We start from the raw sequence: 21,838 nt of genomic DNA on the forward strand, positions 1-21,838 counted from the left end.
TACAAATGACTGGACATTTCTATGAAAACGTTGTTCCACAGTGGATACAGGATCACAAAGATTCTAATGGTAAACACCACTGGGTACTTTTCTACACACCACACAGACAGGTTTGATGGGATCCAGTAAAATCTGTCTGAATAAAGCTGCTGTCCTCTTCAGCCTTCAAACCTGTCAGGACATTTGGATTTTAATGTTATTCTTATTTTACTGCTGGTTACTGTACTGTTGATTTGACTCATCAGTGAAACCCAACATGTTAATAGTGGAATGCAGCTGAACACATTACTTCTATACTCTCTAACTCTGTACGTGCGCTTTCTTTAGATCACGAATGGTCTCTATACATGGAATTATGTCTCTGGATTGAAATGACGGAATTACTGAGTCCTCTGTCAGTTTTATTATGAAACTGTTTGATAACACAATGCAGTTGCTGTCAGTGTGGAGTAGTTCAGATAAACACTTCCAGCACCTCTGAACAGGAAACTTTGGTCTTGCTTCCAGGGTCAATCAACACAACGATCACGTTTTTAGAACTCCACAAACATCAACTAACAGACATGTCAGAAGAATTATGTTCAGAATACTTATAGTACTTGTGTTAGAAGAAATATACTTAGGAAACTTAGAACAGAATACTTGCTTTTAGATTCTCATTAATTTATCATTGATTGACTGTGAAACGTATGTGCCTTTTGAACCATGACTCTGTATATATTTTAAACCATGATTCTACGTGTACTTTGTACTCTATGGCAGAGACATGCAGACACAGCACGTACCGAGAGGCAACCAGAACTAGGCCTTCTAGAAAACAAGGCAATCAGACGCAAATACCACACGTCTGCATCTGAAGGTCTTTCTGCTAATATCTTACTGCTCGTGAAGAAGGTCTTTCCATTGTCATCTCATGACGAGTCATGGTACCACCCTCTGTTACATTCCTGTCTGAAGCAAATAAAAAGACGCAGGGGAGACACAGGCTCTTTGGAGTTGGGTGGCTGATGCTACGGTGTGTACAGCCTGTCTCTCTCCCCTTGCGGCAAGTTAAATACAAGAGCTCGAGTACTGTCTCTTCTTCCTTGTGCTGTCTCTGTTTTTTACAGGTTTTAAACCCAACAAGACACCATTAGGGCTGCACGATATATCAAAAAATATTGTTTTTGCAATAACGCTCAATGCGATATCCTTATCGCAAAGTTGCGTGATAATTTTATGATTATTTAGATGTATAAAACATCTTTTTCACATGCATAGACGTTTACTTGTGATCAATCGAGCGCGACCTTAAATCTTCCTCCCCCACCCCGAATAGCACTTTTGCTACCAGCGCCACAACACAACATGGCAGGACACGAGAAAGACGAGTCACAGATGCAAGAACTTTGCAAGTCATGCCAAAAGACTGTGGCTACGTCGTGAGGAAACACGACAAATCTGCACAGCCACCTCGAACACAACCACGAGGAACTGTATGCAGTTTTCTTAAAATCTAAAACACCACGAGCTACTGCCATGAAGGCAGACAAATGAAAGGCAAGCACACAGACAAAAATTGGTGAAAGTTTTTCCTTCTGTTACCCCATACGAAAAAACTTCCAAGCACCACCAAGGTTTAACTGCGGCCATTACACGTTATATTGTGAAATGCACACTCTCCATTAATGTCGTGTGCAAAGAAGGTTTTTTGGATATTCTGAAAGAATTCGACTGTAGATACCAAGTGCCATCACAGAACTATTTACCAAGTCACCATTCCACAGATGTACGAGGCATGCTTGGGGTCTGTAAAAGCGGAGCTTAATAATGTGGATTTCTTTGCAACCACCACAGATTTATGGTCCAGTCGTACTACTGAGTCCTACATCAGTTTTACTGGTTACTTTCTCACAAATTACTTTGATCTGAAAATGCGCTGCTTAGAAGTCTCCTACTTTCCGGACTCCCACACTGGTGAAAATATAGCGGCTGCCCTGTGGGATGTGTTGATGAACTGGGGGTTGCAAGAAGAGAAACAAGTGGCTGTCACATTGGACAACGGCACTGATATCCAATATATATCAATATCGCAGTTCTTGACACCCATATCGCATATCGCACATATTTCCAATATCGTGCAGCCCGAGACACCATATTATGAGACCATCCTCTCTTCCTCACAATGTGTCTCAGTTCACCGTTAACTATTCACCTGAACACTTCATGATGTTCTACATGTGAAGTGGAGGTAATGATTCCACTTGCCATCTCATATTACATATTTGGTTCCCAAGGTGACCACTGGATATGGTGTGGACGCACAACGTCTGGGCCCCTGCAGACTTGGGGTGTGTTCCATAGATATGAAGAGTAGATAGGACACGCCCCTCTGAGCGGCGTGCCTACGGAGACACTAAGCTAGTGGGGGCAAAGTTTCAGTGTTTTCCATTGATGTCAGTGGCACGAAAACTAAACTAAGAAGAATGCCGGCTCATTGTGCTGCATACAGTTGCACATTACGTCGGACGGTCAACACAAGGAAACTTGGAATAACTTTCCACAGGTAAAAATAGTTTTTGGCTCTTTTTTCATTATTAAATCTTGTTGAGAGCTTCCAGTCTATGAGAGCTAGCTAGTTAGCCACTAACAAAACACTAACATGAGCTAACAGCTGGACAACCAAATACCAGATGATTAATAGTAACTGTAGTATTGCTGTACAAGCAGTTGTAGTAATACTAAAATCACAAGCAGCAGGAGCAGTATAAGTAGCTGTTAGAGTCGTAGACATAGTATCAGCATGTGTACTAGTATTACAAGTTGTAGTAGCAGAGACAGTATCAGCAGCAGTAGTTGGTGTATTACCACTACTACTAGTAGTAATAATAATAATAATAAAACAAATTTATATCGCGTTATTTGGGACTTTACAAGACAAGACAGATAAGCAGACAGATAATAGTCGCATTACTATTAATATCACCAGTACTACCAATAGTAGTTCTAAAGCCTAACTCATATATATCCAGATTAGCATCTATCTTATTCCTCCAAACCCATTTTATGATTGAGATTACAGGCAATTCTTTAGGACTGCTCTCAAATAATAAAAATATTACTAAACAATGTTATACTTATCAAATTAAATAGCTTTGCAGGCTACATTTGTAGAAAGTCTTTTTCGGTGTTTTTTTTTTCAGATCAAATATTCTCCATTAATAGCACATTTTGACGTTGACAATAAACGAAACCACATGAAAATCGGTTGAAAAAGTGAATATCCATCCAGACATTCAGTTTGGTTCTTCTGCCTGCTCCACCACCACCACAGTCCAGACTCCATCTGGTCTAATCATCAAGGATTGCTTACATACTTCCTCACAATTGTTGTTGAAGCACAGACTAAAGGTGCTTTGAATCTAAAACATCTACTTTTAACCTGTAGCAACTCTTCCATGTTGTTTCAAGCTTAGTTCTGACATTATGTTTTCCACAGATGTTTCAGGATCACGACTTCTCAGCTGTGTGGATTCTCATGTGTGCTTTTAATCGACAACGATGTTTGAAGCTTTTTCCACAGGTTCTACAAGAATATGGCATCTCACCTGTGTGAGATCTCATGTGGACAGTCACATGGCCCCGTTGACTGAAGCGTTTTCCACAGGTTCCACAACCATATGGCTTCTCACCTGTGTGACATCTCATGTGGACAGTCAAATAGGACCGTCGACTAAAGCTTTTTCCACAGGTTTCACAAGAATACGGCTTCTCACCTGTGTGGGTTCTGTGATGTACGATTAAAACTGATTTATTGCTGAAAGCTTTTCCACAGACCTCGCATGTTGCAGATTTTCTTGCCTTGTCATTATCACACTGTCTCGCTGACAATGGAGCATTGTCTACATCATTACTGTGACTGCTGTTACTCTGATGTCTTGGTTTCTGCTCGATACATCCAGTTGATCCTGAGTCTACATCCTTGCTTCCTTCCTGATCTGAGCTCTCAGCTACACAAGAGATGTGAAACAGGAGCTGATCACTGTTTGGTTTTGGTTCACTGTGGTCACTTTCCTCATCAGCAGGAGTCACCTCAAAGGTATCAGTCTCCTGTTTCAATCCAATTAACTCTTCCTCCTGACTGGAGCAGAGTTCATCCTGTTCCACTTTAATTTGAGAAATCTCTGGGTTTAATTGGTCCAGACTGGTGCACAATTCTTCCTGTTCCATTTTAATTTGAGAAATCTCTGGGTTTAATTGGTCCTGACTGGAGCACAATTCTTCCTGTTCCATTTTAATTTGAGAAATCTCTGGGTTTGATTGGTCCAGACTGATGCACAATTCTTCCTGTTCCATTTTAATTTGAGAAAACTCTGGGTTTGTTTGGGTCCAACTGGTGCAGAGTTCCTCCTGCTGGTCTTTAATCCATAGAGGCTCTGGGTCCTCATGGTCCACCATGGAGTTTCTCTCCTGGTCATGGGGCTGATGGTCAACAGTCTTCTCATTCTCACAGACATAAGACTGTGGGAGCTCTGGAGGGACAAAGAGACAAAGGATAATGGTTACTACTGTGATGATGAGAGAACACACATCTGTCACTTTGTCCAGGACTGGCTGTCTCCAACAAAATCAGCTCAAGAGTCGAATGTTTGACGCAAAAAGAATATGATGGTATATAATAGAAATAGGGCTGCAACAACGAATCGATAAAATTGATAATAATCAATTATTAAAAGCGTTGGCAATGAATTGCATTATCCATTCATTGTGTCGTGCGATTCATGCGTCACTCGTCATGTCGTGGAGCCGTCTACTTCACCTGCAGAGCGAGTTGAACAGAGCGAGGTGGAGGCAGAGCATAGCAGGTACTTTCAAAGGGAAGTAAATTCAATAAATTAAACATGACCAGCACGGAGAAAACAGTTTGACCGAAGTCCTCAAAAGTACGGGAGCATTTCACGCTTCACAAAACAAAGACATGCTGCGTGTCCACTCCATGCGAATGCACGCATCTGAAAATCGCACTGATGTGAGCGGGCCACTACGTGGTCACATGACCACGCTTTCAGCTTGACGGCACTGATCTATAAATAAAGTGCTTGACGGTCGGTCCGGTAGATGAGTCCGATAAAGACAGCGGCTCGGCGGAAAACTTTCTCTATTATTTCGAAAACACTTCAGGGAAAAGTATTTCTAAGGCATTTGAGGCGACAAATAATCTGTGCAGCAGCTGAACCTGTCCTGGTTTTAGTTCACCGACGGCTAGTTTAGATGTTTAAGGACAGTAGAAGTCGAGTCTACTTTATAAAAATGAGCTGCAGGTAAACACACAGGATCGCAGCTGGAAACGCACCAACTGGCCACATGCGATGTGTCGCATCTAGTGGACATACGCACCTTAAGTCACTGCATTATCCTACATTTGTTCCGCTTTAAAGTGAGGAAACGTAATATCAGTCTCTCTGGTAGCTTGTCTGATGCTAGGGTTAGCTTATTAATTGATTAATGACAGAGATGGGGCGTGTGTGACTGAGAGGTTTTATTTCACTTTCATCAGCTAAAGCATGGTTTGAATATGCATTACGTAACTTGCACACAGTGGCGGCTGGTGAAAAATATTCTAAGTGAGGCTGTGCCATATCAAGTCAGTTTCAGGAACCATCCCGATACAACTGAACAGAAACAGCAGGATATCAGTGCTCTGTGAAATAATAATTATTTAATAAGCAAAATAACCAAAAATTACTAAGTGCAATACATTGCTAGATGATGTATTGTGCTAAAGTCAACTTTATACAAAGAAAAATCTGGTCAAGGGAAGCATACAAAGTGAAGACACAATGACCTGAAACACACAGTTACACACTGAAGAATGGCTAAGACCAACACACTGAACTGTTCTGAAGTGGCCTCCAATGAGCCCTGATCTGAATTCTACTGAACATCTGTGGAAGCAGCTGAAACATGCAGTCTGGAGAAGGACAGCCTTCACACCTGAGACAGCTGCAGCAGCTTGCTCACCAGGAGTCGACACGTGCAGAAGTCTCACTGAGAGTTACAGAAATCACCTGACTGCAGTGACTGGCTCAACAACACCACCGTGCAACAAAATACAAAGTTAAGATTGAATTAAGGGTACCATCATTTTTGTCCATGTGCGTCTTATTTGCACTGGAATTTTGCCCTTTTGTCCTTCTGTGTGGCAAAGTGCTCAATGACCCTCTGGGACTGCTGCAGGGTTACTGGACTGACAGCCTGTGCTCTGGGAGGGGGAGAAGCTCACAGCAGCACCTGCTGCTTGTTGAGGACAGTAACTGCAGAATGATCCCAGTTTTCCGGTCAGAGTCTCCAAAACGGCAGAAAAAGTCGCTAGATTTGTGGCAAGTCGCTTTTGACACAAAAAAGTCGCTAGGACGCTTTGGAAGTCGCTAGATTTAGCGAGAAAGCTGCTACGTTGGCAACACTGGCACCCACTGCACTCACGCATGCTCACACTTGGCTTTGGGCAAAATCGATTTTGCCCCTCTGGGCATCAGATTCGACGACTCCGATTGGATAAATTTCTGTTGCTATGTCGAATCTTTTGTCAGTCATTGGCAGCTCTATCGCCCCAGCAGCTCAGCAGAGATGAGCAGGAAACTATTGTTCCCGAAAATTCTATTTAATATTATGTACATGACATGTAATTGCGAATTTAAACACGCATGGTACTAAAAATAATTGATTGTTTATTTTAATAAATATTTATTTAAAAAATGAAAAATCAAAAACACCGGGGGGGGGGGGCGGCGCCTGAGCGCCCTCTATTGGCCAGTCGCCACTGCTTGCACACCATAGTGGTAATAATTTGAAAATTAAGCCTCAAGTTTTTTTTTATGACAACATCTCAGTGAAGACACTGGTCTGTGTTGGAATGAGGCAGGATGAATTGCATTGATAGGCTTTATGATGAGAAAGACATCATGTCCATCACAGGAAGCAGCTGTCTCACTGAGAGCATCCTCAACATGAACGTCACTGACGTGAGGCCTCTGTCAATGGTTGAAGATGAAGGCTTCCCTATAATGATCTTATTTGTTCTTTCATTCCAAATCTTCTATTTCTGAATAAAGAGGTGGAAATTAAAAATGTTTTTTTTATACGATTCATCGATCAATCTAAAAAAATAATCGGCCGATTAATCGATTATTAAAATAATCGTTAGTTGCAGCCCTAAATAGAAGTCTAGGAGCCATGACACAGCAGCAGGAATGATACAAGCATCTCCAAATGACTGAACATTTCTATGAACACGTTGTTCCATAGCGGATACAGGATCACAAAGATTCTAATGGTAAACACCACTGGGTACTTTTCTACACACCACACAGACAGGTTTGATGGGGATCCATTAAAATCTGTCTGAATAAAGCTGCTGTCCTCTTCAGCCTTCAAACCTGTCAGGACATTTGGATTTTAATGTTATTCTTATTTTACTGCTGGTTACTGTACTGTTGATTTGACTCATCAGTGAAACCCAACATGTTAATAGTGGAATGCAGCTGAACACATTACTTCTATACTCTCTAACTCTGTACGTGCGCTTTCTTTAGATCACGAATGGTCTCTATACATGGAATTATGTCTCTGGACTGAAATGATGGAATGACTGAGTCCTCTGTCAGTTTTATTATTAACTGTTTGATAACACAATGCAGTTGCTGTCAGTGTGGAGTAGTTCAGATAAACACTTCCAGCACCTCTGAACAGGAAACTTTGGTCTTGTTTCCAGGGTCAATCAACACAACGATCACGTTTTTAAAACTCCACAAACATCAACTAACAGACACCATTAGGGCTGCACGATATATCAAAAAAAAATTGTTTTTGCAATAATGGTCAATGCGATATCCTTATCGCAAAGTTGCGCGATAATTTTATGATTATTTAGATGTATAAATCATGCTTTTTGCATGCATAGACATTTACTTGTGACTAATCGAGCGCGACCTTAAATCTCCCTCCCCCCACCCCGAATAGCACTTTTGCTACCAGCGCCACAACACAACATGGCAGGACACGAGAAAGACGAGTCACAGACGCAAGACCTTTGCAAGTCATGCCAAAAGACTGTGGCTACGTCGTGAGGAAACACGACAAATCTGCACAGCCACCTCGAACACAACCACGAGGAACTGTATGCCGTTTTCTTAAAATCTAAAACACCACGAGCTCCTCCCATGAAGGCAGACAAACGAAAGGCAAGCACACAGACAACAATTGGTGAAAGTTTTTCTTCTGTTACACCACATGAAAAAACTTCCAAGCGCCACCAAGGTTTAACTGCGGCCATTACACGTTATATAGTGAAATGCACACTCTCCATTAATGTCGTGTGCAAGAAGGTTTTTTGGAAATGCTGAAAGAATTCGACTGCAGATACCAAGTGCCATCACTGAACTATTTACCAAGTCGCCATTCCACAGATGTAGGAGGCATGCTTGGGGTCTGTAAAAGCGGAGCTTAATAATGTGGATTTCTTTGCAACCACCACAGATTTATGGTCCAGTCGTACTACTGAGTCCTACATCAGTTTTACTGTTACTTTCGCACAAATGACTTTGATCTAAAGAAGCTTAGAAGTCTCCTACTTTCCGGACTCCCACACTGGTGAAAATATAGCGGCTGCCCTGTGGGATGTGTTGATGAACTGGGGGTTGCAAGAACAGAAACAAATGGCTATCACATCGGACAACGGCACTGATATCCAATATCACAATATATACTTGTATGTTTCTTAAACCGGTTGATGAAATAGAAATGTTAAATATTGTTAGAAAGTGTAAGAACAAGACATCCACAGATTTTGATGATATAGACATGAGAACAGTAAAGACGGTAATTGAAGGGATTTTAAAACCTTTAACACATATTTGCAATTTCTCACTACAAACTGGTCATTTTCCTAATAAAATGAAAGCAGCAAAGGTAATTCCTTTGTTCAAGGCAGGAGACAAACATCAATTCACCAACTATAGGCCTGTTGCGCTTTTGTCACAATTTTCAAAAATTCTAGAGAAAATTTTTAACTCAAGACTTGACAGCTTTATTGAAAAAAGTCAAATAATCTCTGACTATCAGTACGGGTTTCGAAACAATTGCTCAACTTCACATGCACTTTTTGATTTACTGGAGGAAGTGACCAGTGCAGTAGATAAGAAATACGCTGTAGGGTTATTTATTGATTTAAGTAAAGCCTTTGACACAATTAATCACACAATGTTAATTAGAAAACTTGAACAGTATGGTATCAGAGGAGTTGCTTTACAGTGGGTTAGCAGTTATTTAAAAAACAGAAAACAATGCCTGCAAACGGGTGAACATCAAACTGCCTTGAAGTTGGTGACTGAAGCCTTCCACAAGGTTCAGTACTGAGTCCTAAACTTTTTAATCTCTTTATTCATGATATTTGTAAAACATCTCAATTCCTGAGATTTATTTTATTTGCTGACGATGCAAATGTTTTTGCATCAGGAGATAATTTACAGCAATTGCTACAGGAAGTTGAAAAAATTAGCAAATGGTTCAAACAAAATAAACTATCACTAAATGTAAATAAAAGTAAAGTAATGATATTTGGTAATAGCAGCTTTAATGCTCACGATACAATTCAGATTGATGGTACAAATATAGAGAGAGTGGATGAGACAAAGTTCCTTGGAGTCATAATTGATGACGGAATTACGTGGACACAACATATAAAATATATCTCAATTAAAATATCGAGAAGTATTTCAATTATGGCCAAAGCGAAGCATTTTTTAAATAGCAAATCCCTTCATTTACTGTTTTGTTCTCTGATTTCTCCTTATTTAAATTATGGTGTTATAATGTGGGGAAGCACATATATGAGTACATTAAAACCATCACTCCTACTACAGAAAAGAGCTGTTCCTTTAATCCACAAGGCCCACTTTCTGGAACACACAAACCCATTATTCCTAAAATCCAAACTTCTAAAAATGTTTGATATTGTGGAATTTCACTGGTTCAATTTTTATTCCTAGCTAGAAAAAACTATTACCCAACAATTTACAAAATAAATTTCAAGATCGAACATGTTGCCATAGACTACGCAAGGAATTAAATTTTATCATTCCAGAACATAGGACGATGAGGAAAGGCTTTAGTGTCACAGACTGTGGAATAATTTGGATACAGAACTGAAGCAAAGCCTCAATATCGTCCAGTTTAAACAGAGATATAAACAAAAGGTTTTTGGAAAGTATAAAGAACAAATAAACCAGTAGGAGTAATTGGCCAAATGATTTAATATTTATTTAATGATGTGTGTGGTGTGTTGGACAGCTGTATATTATTGCCATTTAATTTTTGGTTCTATAGAAATAAATTGTTAATAAAGTAATAAAGTAACCTTGTTCGGGGTGGGATTAAATAAGTTCTGTCTTCTTCCCACTCCCTTTTGGGGGGGGGGGGGGGGGGGGGGGGGGTGAACGGACAGGCGGTGTCGGTTTGGAGAAATGAACGTGTCATCCGGAGGTCGACCGCCCCCTGCTACGTGTGAGGGGAGGGGAGGAGGAGCAATTCTCTCCCTGGCTGCTCAGCCTGTTTACAAAGAAGCCAAGGCAGAGACGCGAAGAACAAGGTGCAGCAACTTAATGCAGCGTTTAACCGACTAGTAAAATACTAAACATTTAAAAAATGAGTAGACGGTTAAACGATTAAACGACTAGTCGCGCACGTCCCTTATATATATATATATATACACACACACAGTGCCTATCATAAGTATTCACCCCTTTGATGGTTTACTCTTTTATTGCTTTCATAAATCAATCATGGTCAATAACATTTGTCTCTCTTAACACAAAAATTTACTGGAAAAAACTCTTTAATTTCAAAGTGAAAACAGATTTCTATAAAGTAATGTTAATGAAAGAAAATTATATAAATGAAAATAATTGTTTGCATAATTATTCACCCCTTTTTAATTTAATGGGCTAATTCAATAGAGGTCCATCAAATTGTTGCCAATAGTCTCACAGTTAGTGAAATGAAGATCACCTGAGTGGTGTGGGTGTGTTTCCAGTGACTGAGTTGTAAAACAGCTGTCTGAAGGGTCCAGAGAGTGGTTGGTCAGTATTCCTGGCTACCATTACACCATGAAGACAGAAGAACACTCTAAGCAACTGAGGGAAAGGGTTATTGAGCAGTACAATTCAGGGGACGGTTACAAAAAAAACTTCCAAGGCACTGAACATCCCCGGAGTTCAGCGAAATCAATTATCAAGAAATGGAATGAATATGGCACTTGTGTGAATCTGCCTAGATCAGGCCGCTCTCGTAAACTGAGTGACCTACAAGTAGGAGACTAGTGAGAGAAGCCACCAAGACCCTACAACTACTCTGAAGGAGTTACAAGCTTCAGCTGCTGAGATGGGAGAGACTGTGCATGTAGCAACTGCTGCCCGGGTTCTTCACCGGTCAAAGCTTTATGGGAGAGTGGCAATGAGAAAGCCACTGTTGAAGAAAAGTCATATTAGATCTGGACTAGAGTTTGCCAAAAAGCACGTGGAAGACTCCATGGTCAAGTGGAAGAAGATTCTTTGGTCTGATGAGACCAAAATTGAGCTTTTTGGCCATCAGACAAGACGTCATGTTTGGCGGAAACCAAACACCAGTGTTTCCCCTACATGAACTTTACTTGGGTGGCCCGCCCAAGTAGCTTGACACCCGCCCAAGAAGATGAATTAAAAAAAAAAACGCACGGTCATAATTACTGGCACCGTGTAGGCAAAACAGTCCACCTGTCTGTCTCTCACTTTATGGTCTCTCACTGGGTTGTCAGGCGCGCACACACCAACACACTCGTGTATTCCGCCAGCCCGACCCACCTTGTTAAGCACTCATTAGGTTGACACCACCTGCAGCGTTGCACAGCCCTGCTTGCTTCAAGTGTCTCAGAGGTAAGTAACTTTAATACATTTTCATCCCCTAAATTGAAATCATTAAATGTCTGAAAAGACGCACTGTTGTGTTTAACAGCAACTATATCTTAAAGGTAGCCGGCAGTCACTGACAGCGGGAGCCTCGAACGTTAACGAACAGGGAAGAAGGTGTTAGCCGTGGCGGCTAGCATCCGTCGCTAGCATTAGCTTCCCAGTTCACAACAACAGCGCTCCTGTTTGTTATCTCTCCGGTTCGCGGCTCCAGCGAAGCGGTTATTGGACAAGGCATCTGTAAAGTAAGCCGACTTGGACACGTGGCCTTGCAAGAAAGTTCTGTATTTCATCATTTAAAAATACATGCGACAGAACAAATAAACAAACTCACTTTCCTAGTGAAAGTTTCCAGTCATTGGCTAATAACGCAATCACTGTTGCACTTCATTTTGCTAATAAATATTCATAAATAAATATTGAGTGGGGAAAAGGTGACTGAAAATTTTCAGTCACCTTTTTAATCATAAAACTGTCTTTGATTGCTAAACAGATGCCTTTTTAATAATATCAGTGTTCTTCAATACACTAAGTTATTGTTGATTATATACTATTTTCTTCCTCATACACTGACTTTTTGTTATTGTACCACTGGTTTTGTTTCAGAGACTGACTGTGACATTTTCTTCTTCAAGACATGAAGCCAATTGGAAGCTATTTCAAGCGTAAGAGACAGAGTGAAGATGAAAGAAGTGAAACACCGCAGGTGGGATGCAAAGTTTTATATAAGGAAAACGTCCTACAATGTGCTGTTGGGAAAACTTCATTAAAAATCATTTTATTAAATTTAATGTGAAATCAGGGCTTTAAATTTATAATGACATTTTCTATTTTATGTCAGCTTCTTTCTATCCTGGTTAGGACAAAAGCCAAGGAGCAATCCTGGAACTGCTGGCCAGTGAGTACGATGAATGGGGGGACGTCTACCCCTGCCTGTCCCAACTTGCTGCTGCAGCCCTCATCATCCCAGTGGCAAGTGTAAATTGTGAGAGAGATTTCTCAGCAATGGACAGGGTAAGTGATTTAAACCATAATGCATAAGAGCACAATGTGAATAATTTCAGTTAATTTTCTTGTTGTCTTTTGCATTATGGTTATGCAAGTTTTTTTTCTCTTTTAGTTCAAAACTGAACTGAGGAACAGGCTGCAAGGGGAGCATCTTGCTGCATGCATGCACATCAGCATAAATGGACCTGACCCCCAATCCTTTCCATACAGAAAGGCATTGGAGATCTTTTTTTCAAAACAGAGAAAAATACACTGCTCTGACAAACTGTCAGCTTTGCAAGTACCATATTTTCACGACTATAAGGCGCACATAAAAGTCTTAGATTTTCTTCAAATTGTGCGGCGCGCCCTATGGTGCAGTGCGTCCTGTGTGTGTTGTTGTTGTAAGGCGGACGTAGACCAGGTGGTTTTTTCCACGCATCACCATCGCTGTTGATCTGTGACTCTATGCGTGTCCATCTCACAGCCGATGTGAAAAAACAAGTGAAGCAAATGAACTCTGAGCTTGCTGTCATTCCGGGAGGCCTGACAAAGGAACTCCAACCACTGGACATCGGTGTGAACCGGCCGTTCAAAGTAAGGCTGCGAGGGGCGTGGGAGCGATGGATGACCGATGGGGACCACAGTTTCACTAAGAGTGGAAGGCAGCGCCGGGCGAGTTACGCCACAATTTGCCAATGGATTGTAGATGCTCGGGCTAACGTTGTTACACTGTTGTTCGAGCTTTCGCAAAAGCCGGCATCATTTCCGAGGCGCCGCACGGCACGGAAAGTGACTCTGACAGTGAAGAAAGTGAACCTGGCATGTTTGATGGAGGTTTAGCGCAGCTGTTCAATTCAGAAACAGAGGATGAGGACTTCCATGGGTTTGATTGATGACGATTACCGGTAAAAAAAAAAAAAAAAGTGAATACCAAACTCAGTTTTGCTCCCGCTCTATTTTTAAATACGCACACTTGTGTGCTTGTTTAATCCGTGTGTTTTACCATGCCCGCGCCTATTGATGATTAAAAAAATGTTAGTACTTTGTAATCAATACTTAAATAAAGCACAACCAAACTCAGTTTTGCTCCGGCTCTATTTTTAAATACGCACACTTGTATGCTTGTGTGTGTGTTGTTGTAAGGCCGACGTAGTAGAGGACACCATGAGAACGTTAAAGGGGGAAGTGTGGGCGTGGATTGTATATAAAACCCTCGCCATATAATCAGGTGCGCCTTATGTGTGTGTTAAATACAGTAATGGCACACATAACTGAGACTGCGCCTTTAGGTACAGTGCGCCTTTTGGTCGTGAAAATACGGTAGCTTAAAGTAGCTTCTTTCCCTTTATTTTTCGATTTTCTTTTGGGTTCTGTTTGTGTGTTAAAGCAAGTCTGCAGCAGGCTTAAGTTGCATCAATGTGCAATAAATAACACATGGTTCATAAACCAGTTTGACGAGATTATTTTGAATGCGCTTATCAAACACCGCGACGTCCCCCTCCACCGCCCGGCCCACCACCACAAGTAAATTCTCAACCTAGGGGAAACACTGTAGGAAGCCTTTTTCTGTGTTTTTTTCCAGATCAAATATTCTATATCAATAGCACATGTATTGACGTTGACAAACTAAACCACACGAAAATCGGTTGAAAAATGAGCAGATTCTGATTTATTTTCAATGTGCATGCATTGTTTGAATGGGAACTTTGCCCCCTCCGAGATGGCCACCACGTAGGCACGTCGCTTAGCCGGCTGCTACAGCCTGCTGGCTATCTACTCTTCATATCTATGGTGTGTTCCCCGACATTGCGTTCTTAGTCTGCTGTGTTCGGTTGTCGTGGTAAGATGACCAGTTTAAGCTCCGCTAGCAAAATGCTAATTAAGTTTAACCTCCGTGCTGAATAAATTGTTTTGTGTTTTTAGCATTATCTGGAGGTTACCACGTGCACGACTGTGAGAGCAATACCAGTGTGTTTTACCAGCTCCTGCAAATAAACGGCGGATTTGATGCCAATAGAGAGGATGCTCCCAGTTTGATTATCTACACAATGCAAGAGAGTACACAACCACTACACATGCTATAAGTGGAAGTCTTCACCATCAAAACACATACACACCTATGGGTTGTAAGGGGATGTGTGGTTTCCAGATGACATCCAGCAGTCTGCGCTGACGATCGATCTCCTCCTGGTACTGGACGATGGTTTTTTCAAACTCAGAGAATATTTCTCCAGCAGCAGCAGTTAGTCTGTCGCTGATCAACTCTCTCAGATACTCAACTGAACACATCGTTACTTTATCGCTCTGATATTTCTCATTCATACTATAATACAGCCGTTTCATAGCTCAGTCCACACAGCAGTGAAGCTAACTCTGCTCATGCTTCTTTGTTCACATCCGCCGGGTGTCACACTGTGAAGTTCCGGCAGAAACAATGAGTTACTTTCTTCTTCCTCATTGAATTAGGCGGACTAGACGCATCACTGGCGTATTGCTGCCACCTACTGGATGTTACTCATAGTCCTTAGAGAATCCTCCATATTTCTTATGCAGTCCTGTGGTCATGAGAAAGTTCAGAAGTTTCTTCATATTTGTCCACTCCTCCATGTTAAGTAGAAAGCAAAGATTAAAAACAGTTCGTCCAGCTGCTCCTAGTCTCTAATGTTTCTTCTGTTGGCATGAGTAGAGCTTACACTTCAGAAGAACATTTCTCACAGTTTCTACTTCACCACACTCACAGTTCCTCTCTCTGTGCTTCCCAATCAAAGCCAGTCCACTTTTCAGACTGCAGTGTCTGAGTCTTAGCCGGGTTGGAACAATTGAGTCTCTTCTTGCATCAGTGGAGTGCCTTCTTACTTTTCCCATTTTACCTTGAATAGCAAAATCAGTCCCCCTCTTCTTTTGTTTCCAAAACCTTCTGCCATATTTCTTTGACAAGTTTGTTAATGACAGAGTCATAATCTGACTTTCCGTGTGGTAAATCAAATTCTATTCGTTCCTCCTTGGTTGCTCTTTGTGCCAAGCTATCTGCTTCCTCATTGCCCTCCACACCCATATGTGCTGGAACCCAAATAAAACCACCTCACACCCTGCTCTGAGAATGTGAAACAGTGCTTGAAATATTTCTAATAGAAAATTGGGTCTGGATTTGGAGTTTGCTTCTCTATTGATGTCAACACGGCTGATGAATCGCTACATAAGACTGACTTGACCAGTTTGTTGTCCATCACCCATCAAAGTGCCAAAATGATCCCTGATATCTCTGCAGTGAATGCTGTCATCTGGAATTCTAAAGCCTTTTCTGATCTTGAAAACTGGAAAGAATAAAAAAAAACAATGACTTCATCATTATCAGCGTTGTTAGATCCGTCTGAGTACATTTGTATATGAGAACCCCATTCTTCTTCAGTATGGGCCTTGATGATGTCATTCATGAATTCTGACTTGTGGTTCTTCAGGATGGTTGGATCCACATCTGGGTAAAAGAACAGCCATGATGGGATATTTGGCCAACAAACTGGAGAGCACACCTGAAGGTTACCTTTGTCGTCCGCCCTCTTCATCTTTATCCGTCTGTCTGTCATCACAGTTGTGAGTATTCATCTAAAATATACAAGAAAATATAAAAACAGATTCTGAACAACAGCAAGGCTACAAAGACAAAACTAGAAAGATACAGAATAACTGCATATATCTCATATTGTTCATTTATCTATTTTTATATTGTCTTCTACAGTTTATTCCATTGATATACTTAATGTGATCACACCACTGAGTACTGTTTATACCGTATTATATTGTAGACACCCAAACTGTTCATGAAGCATTTTTACTGCTTCTTTTGCACTTACAGTTACACACTCAACTGCATTTGTCTTTATACTTGGACTCTGTGTGATGACAATAAAGCTGGTGAAGGAACCACGTTGAGCTTCATGTTGATTTCATACATTCCCTTTTGTTATCAGTATGTGGATGTGAATAGAAGAGAGAGTGCATGTGTGTCTATGGGAGAATGAATGGCTATAGGTGTGTTTACCCCCCTAGAGGAGCACAGAGAGTTTAACTCCACCTGGCTGAGGAAGTTGAAAATGGAGCCCAAGGAGGAAGGTTTCAGACCCAGCTGCTACAGCATCTGGTGAAGCTGAGGAAGGCAAACAGTTTATTGACCATGTGGCTGCATCAAGAAACTCGACCTTCTCCAAAACTCTTTAGTGTGAATCTTTTTATTCTATTTCAACTTATCTGTAATTCATCAGTGTGATGAAGGTCAGCTTCATTGCCTATATGGAGTTCACATTCTGGGACAAAGATACAAGAACACACAATGACTGTCTGATGGATTTAATGAGTGTGGTGTTGGGGCTCCCATGTGCAGTTTGGTGGTGTCTCCTCACAGCATTGGGTGTAGGCCCTGGGGAGGCCTACAGGATGGAAAACAGTTTTAGTGCCATGATTAAGTGATTGGACTGAATTTATAACTGAATGACTGTAGAATTGGGTATGCGGCATTGTTTTCAGAATGTAAGAATTGAAAAGTTCAGAAGTTTCTTCATATTTGTCCACTCCTCCATGTTAAGTAGAAAGCAAAGATTAAGGCAGTGAATGTTTACATACCCGCTGCTTGGAGGAAGGCCTGAGTCCGAGGGGCGGCTGGCTGTGACACCGCAGGAGGACACACAGAAATATGGTTCTAATCATTACACTGCAGGGGTAAACAGAAATGAATCACATAAAACCACAGATATTTAGAAGTTTCATGTCACTGAAACACAGTATGTGACTGTATTTAGAGGCTGCTGAGCAAATGTTAGGGATGTGGCCACCGGAAGAGGTTTCACATTTCTGGATTGCATTTGTAAAACAAATCAATAAGTTGTGTTCTTCCACACATTACTTTGTCATGATGCCTTTGTGTTTTCTGAAACATCCAGTAGAGGTCATCCAAGGAACACATCTTCAAATTCTACACATGGAGCCTTTTTAAATGTCACTTAAATGTCCATCCATCCATTCTCTATACACCGCTTTATCCTCACTAGGATCATGGGGACTGTGGGCCACTGTGCAGCCCTGTGTAGATATTATATATTTTACATATTAAAATAGTAATTTTATGAAAAATATAATTTAATGTCATTCTAATTTCATTATGTGTATTAAACAAACTGTATTATAAATCTGTATTTTAAAAAATGCATTTTAATGTATTTATTCAAAGTTACATTTGGAAAGTGTTTTTAAAATCCAATAACACAATAAATTGTGCATATATTATGTATTGTAGATATAAAAAATCACATATTAAATGATCTGTATTTAAAAGTTTTTTAAATTACAATTAAAAACTGTCAGAAATTGTTGATTTACATTTTATTTGTTTGTTTGTTTGTTTATTTGTCTTATTTCACAGTATGCTGAGTGTTGTCAACCGTAAATCCATTAAATACACACATGGACAAAATTGTTGGTACCCCTCAGTTAAAGAAGGAAAAACCCACAATTCTCACTGAAATCACTTGAAACTCACAAAAGTAACAATAAATAAAAATTTATTGAAAATTAAATAATCAAAAACAGCCATCACTTTTGAATTGTTGATTAACATAATTTAAAAAAAAAAAACAAACTAATGAAATAGGGCTGGACAAAAATGATGGTACCCATAACTTAATATTTTGTTGCACAACCTTTTGAGGCAATCACTGCAATTAAACGATTTCTGTATTTGTCAATGAGCGTTCTGCAGCTGTCAACAGGTATTTTGGCCCACTCCTGTTACTTTTGTGAGTTTCAAGTGATTTCCAGTGAGAATTGTGGGTTTTTCCTTCTTTAACTGAGGGGTACCAACAATTTTGTCCACGTGTGTATATATTTATCTACCGATTCATATCTACGGTAGCTGCAGCCACAGATACAGCCATTATCTACTGACTCATATCTACTGATTCATATCTATGGTCACTAGTCTGGTCCGATGCATTCTCCATGATGACGTTTTACGAGTATGTCAGAACCAAGTACGGACAGTTACATACTGAGAAACGGCCACAGTCTTCTTACAGCAAAGGTCCAAAGCTGCTTCTCTTCTCCTCTGGCATCAGGAAACATCTTCAAAACTTCTTCAAATCCAAACGAAATACAATCAAAAGATCAAACCGACATCATTGGTGCATTCAGGTGCACCAATGATGTCGGACAATGAAGTTGCGTTCAGGAGCGTTGGAAATCTGAGTATCAGTTATGTAAATTTCCAACGAAAATTTTCGGGGGGCACACGGGGTGGCCAATCAGATCACAAGGGGGCCACTGCTCACCCCGTGCCCCCAGGGAAGATCTGCCACTGCCCGAGCAGCTACAGAGGCTTTCAAACACAGGTGGTCACTCAGAGACAGCCAGCCTGACAGCTGCACAATGACTGGGAGCGTGTAGGACAAAAAGTGCGGACCGAATTTTCACAAATATAGCGTTCTCTGGAGACGGAGGAGAGCTGGGAACAGAAGGACTTGAGTTGGATGGACTGAGTGTGATGTGAGAGACAAGAGTGAAATCAACCAAGTTTGGTTCCAGTGATGCCAATGCTGGACAGTCTATTGAGGGGGATGGAGTGAGAGATTATGTCAAAGGCCGCACTCAGATCAAGGAGAATGAGAATGGTGAGTAATCCACAATCAGCTGCTAGGAGGAGATCTTTAGTGATTTTTATGAGGGCAATTTCTATACTGTGGCGGGGTTGGAAACCAGACTGAAATAGTTCATACAGGCTATTGTGAGTTAGATGGGAATGGAGCTGAGAAGTAAGTTGGGTTTGTTGGGTTTTGTGTGTGTAATACTGTCGGCTCTAAGCCTGAATCATTAAGTTCATCACTTTAGCTCATTTTAGAGGCAACATAGTGAACGGCCTCTAACTTAATATTTGAATTAGACAGGCATTTTTAAATAACTAATAATACTGTGAACTCATTATTTAAACTTGTGGTAAATTCTTAGCATACTCAACTGGAAAATACTTTTACTGATTTGCTGTTGTTTGAACCTTAGTGCTGTCTTCGAGTCAAAATTGACAAGGCCGCTGTGTTTAATAGCATAGAAAGGCCCCTAAATGACCTTTTTCAACTTGACATTTGATAACTTTTCCTCAAGTGACCCCAACATTAGAAAAGATAGTGTCTACAGATACGGACCCGTACCCGTAGCCTGTGGGCTACGGATACGGCACTTTCCATTTGCCAGACAGATACGGACCCGTACGCGAGTCTCGCGAGTCAAGAAGCTGCTAACCACTGCAAACTGTTGAAAGGTAAGCAAAGGTTAAGGTTAGGGTTAGTGTTAGGGTCAGGTTTAGGGTCCGTACCTGTAGTACCGATGCTACGGGTCCGTACCGCTAGCGTCTACCGGGAGTCACGTGACCAGATCTCGCGTATCTGATTGGCAAATGGCAAGTGCCGTATCCGTAGTCCACAGACTACGGGTACAGGTCCGTATCTCTAGCAACAACCATTAGAAAAAGTGAAACATTGTTTTTGTTTATATTTTCATCAAAGCTGTACACCACCAGGACACAAAGACTGTCTTCGGGTCATTTTTTACCCGGCAGTTAAAAATCAGTCACATAGGACTAAAACACACATCGAGATCACACACACATCTACAACCACAACGACACACACAGACACACACTTGCATGTGCACAAACACGCACAAAATGAAAAACTTAGATGATGCGTGCGACTGATTGATCTCAGATAAACTAAGGACAGGTGCATCATTGCCCATCCATGACCCCACACAACCCAAGCTCACAGACAAAACATGCAAAACACACACACACACACACACACACACACACACACACACACACACACACACACACACACACACACACACACACACACATATGTTTGTACTTCTATCTTAGTGAGGACATCCATAGGCGTAATGCATTTCCTAGAGCCTTACCCTAACCTTAATTATCACAACTGATTACCTAAACTTAATCCTTACCCTAACCCTAACCAAACCTCAATTCATACCTGTTCTCTAAAAACAAGTCTTCACCCTCAGACATGGCTGTTTCAAAGTGAGGACCGGCCAAAATGTCCTCACTTTGTAAAAATGTCCTCACTTTGAGAGTTAAATGCAGAAAATGGTCCTCACCATGTAGCAAGTACAAGAACACACACACACACACACACACACACACACACACACACACACACACACACACACACACACACACACACACACACACACACACACACACAGAAACTGAGAGTGTGCTACTGATTGATCTCACAAAATCTAAAACTTTCTTGTGCAGGTGCCACATCAACCATCCACAATAAATCGCAAGTTTTAACAATTTCAAACAAATGAAACATTTCTTTAAGGCATCGTTTACTAACGGGGAATGTGTTCAGAGGTTAGAAAGGTGCTGCACATGACAACACCAGTTGACAACAGTTCTGTCTTTGCTGAAGCCATGAGGGCAGTTTTCAGTTTTCATTTTTGCACATTTCTGGTACTTTATTAGGCTATAGAAGCATTATCTCTTGCAAAACAAGAAATGTTTACACCTACACACGTGGACAAAATTGTTGGTACCCCTCAGTTAAAGAAGGAAAAACCCACAATTCTCACTGAAATCACTTGAAACTCACAAAAGTAACAATAAATAAAAATTTATTGAAAATTAAATAATCAAAAACAGCCATTACTTTTGAATTGTTGATTAACATAATTATTTTAAAAAACAAACTAATGAAACAGGCCTGGACAAAAATGATGGTACCTCTATAAAAGATTGAAAACTATTTGACCAGAGTGACATGATTAACTCAGGTGTGTCATTTAATTGACATCACAGGTGT

General features: G+C 40.8%; 2 protein-coding genes and 1 long non-coding RNA gene across 10 annotated transcripts in view; 1 reads left to right on the top strand and 2 right to left on the bottom strand.

Moving 5' to 3' along the window:
• LOC127530798 (zinc finger protein 37-like) overlaps window positions 1-21,838 on the bottom strand; it is a 151,035-nt gene that overhangs the window by 8,402 nt on the left and 120,795 nt on the right. For 2 of the 5 annotated variants that reach the window (XM_051938304.1, XM_051938303.1), the window contains exon 2: window positions 3,756-4,511. The exons of 1 other annotated variant lie outside the window; for it this stretch is intronic. In XM_051938304.1, coding sequence (XP_051794264.1) covers window positions 3,756-4,511 — 756 coding nt within the window. Of the gene's footprint in view, window positions 1-3,755; window positions 4,512-15,085; window positions 16,283-16,498; window positions 16,572-17,040; window positions 17,270-17,365; window positions 17,393-17,585; window positions 17,674-19,006; window positions 19,126-21,838 lie in introns of those variants that run through there. 2 more of the 5 variants (XM_051938301.1, XM_051938302.1) reach the window with 2 other exon arrangements.
• Window positions 1-21,838, bottom strand: part of LOC127530802 (zinc finger protein 391-like) — a 281,112-nt gene that overhangs the window by 5,549 nt on the left and 253,725 nt on the right. The gene's annotated exons all lie outside the window — the stretch shown is intronic.
• Window positions 19,346-21,838, top strand: part of LOC127530807 (uncharacterized) — a 67,510-nt gene continuing 65,017 nt past the window's right edge. For both annotated transcript variants that reach the window (XR_007937469.1, XR_007937470.1), the window contains exon 1: window positions 19,346-19,624. This is a non-coding gene — a long non-coding RNA (uncharacterized LOC127530807). The remainder of the gene's footprint in view (window positions 19,625-21,838) is intronic.

Source organism: Acanthochromis polyacanthus, chromosome 18 (assembly GCF_021347895.1).
Source record: "Acanthochromis polyacanthus isolate Apoly-LR-REF ecotype Palm Island chromosome 18, KAUST_Apoly_ChrSc, whole genome shotgun sequence".
NCBI classification, from domain to species: Eukaryota; Metazoa; Chordata; class Actinopteri; family Pomacentridae; genus Acanthochromis; species Acanthochromis polyacanthus.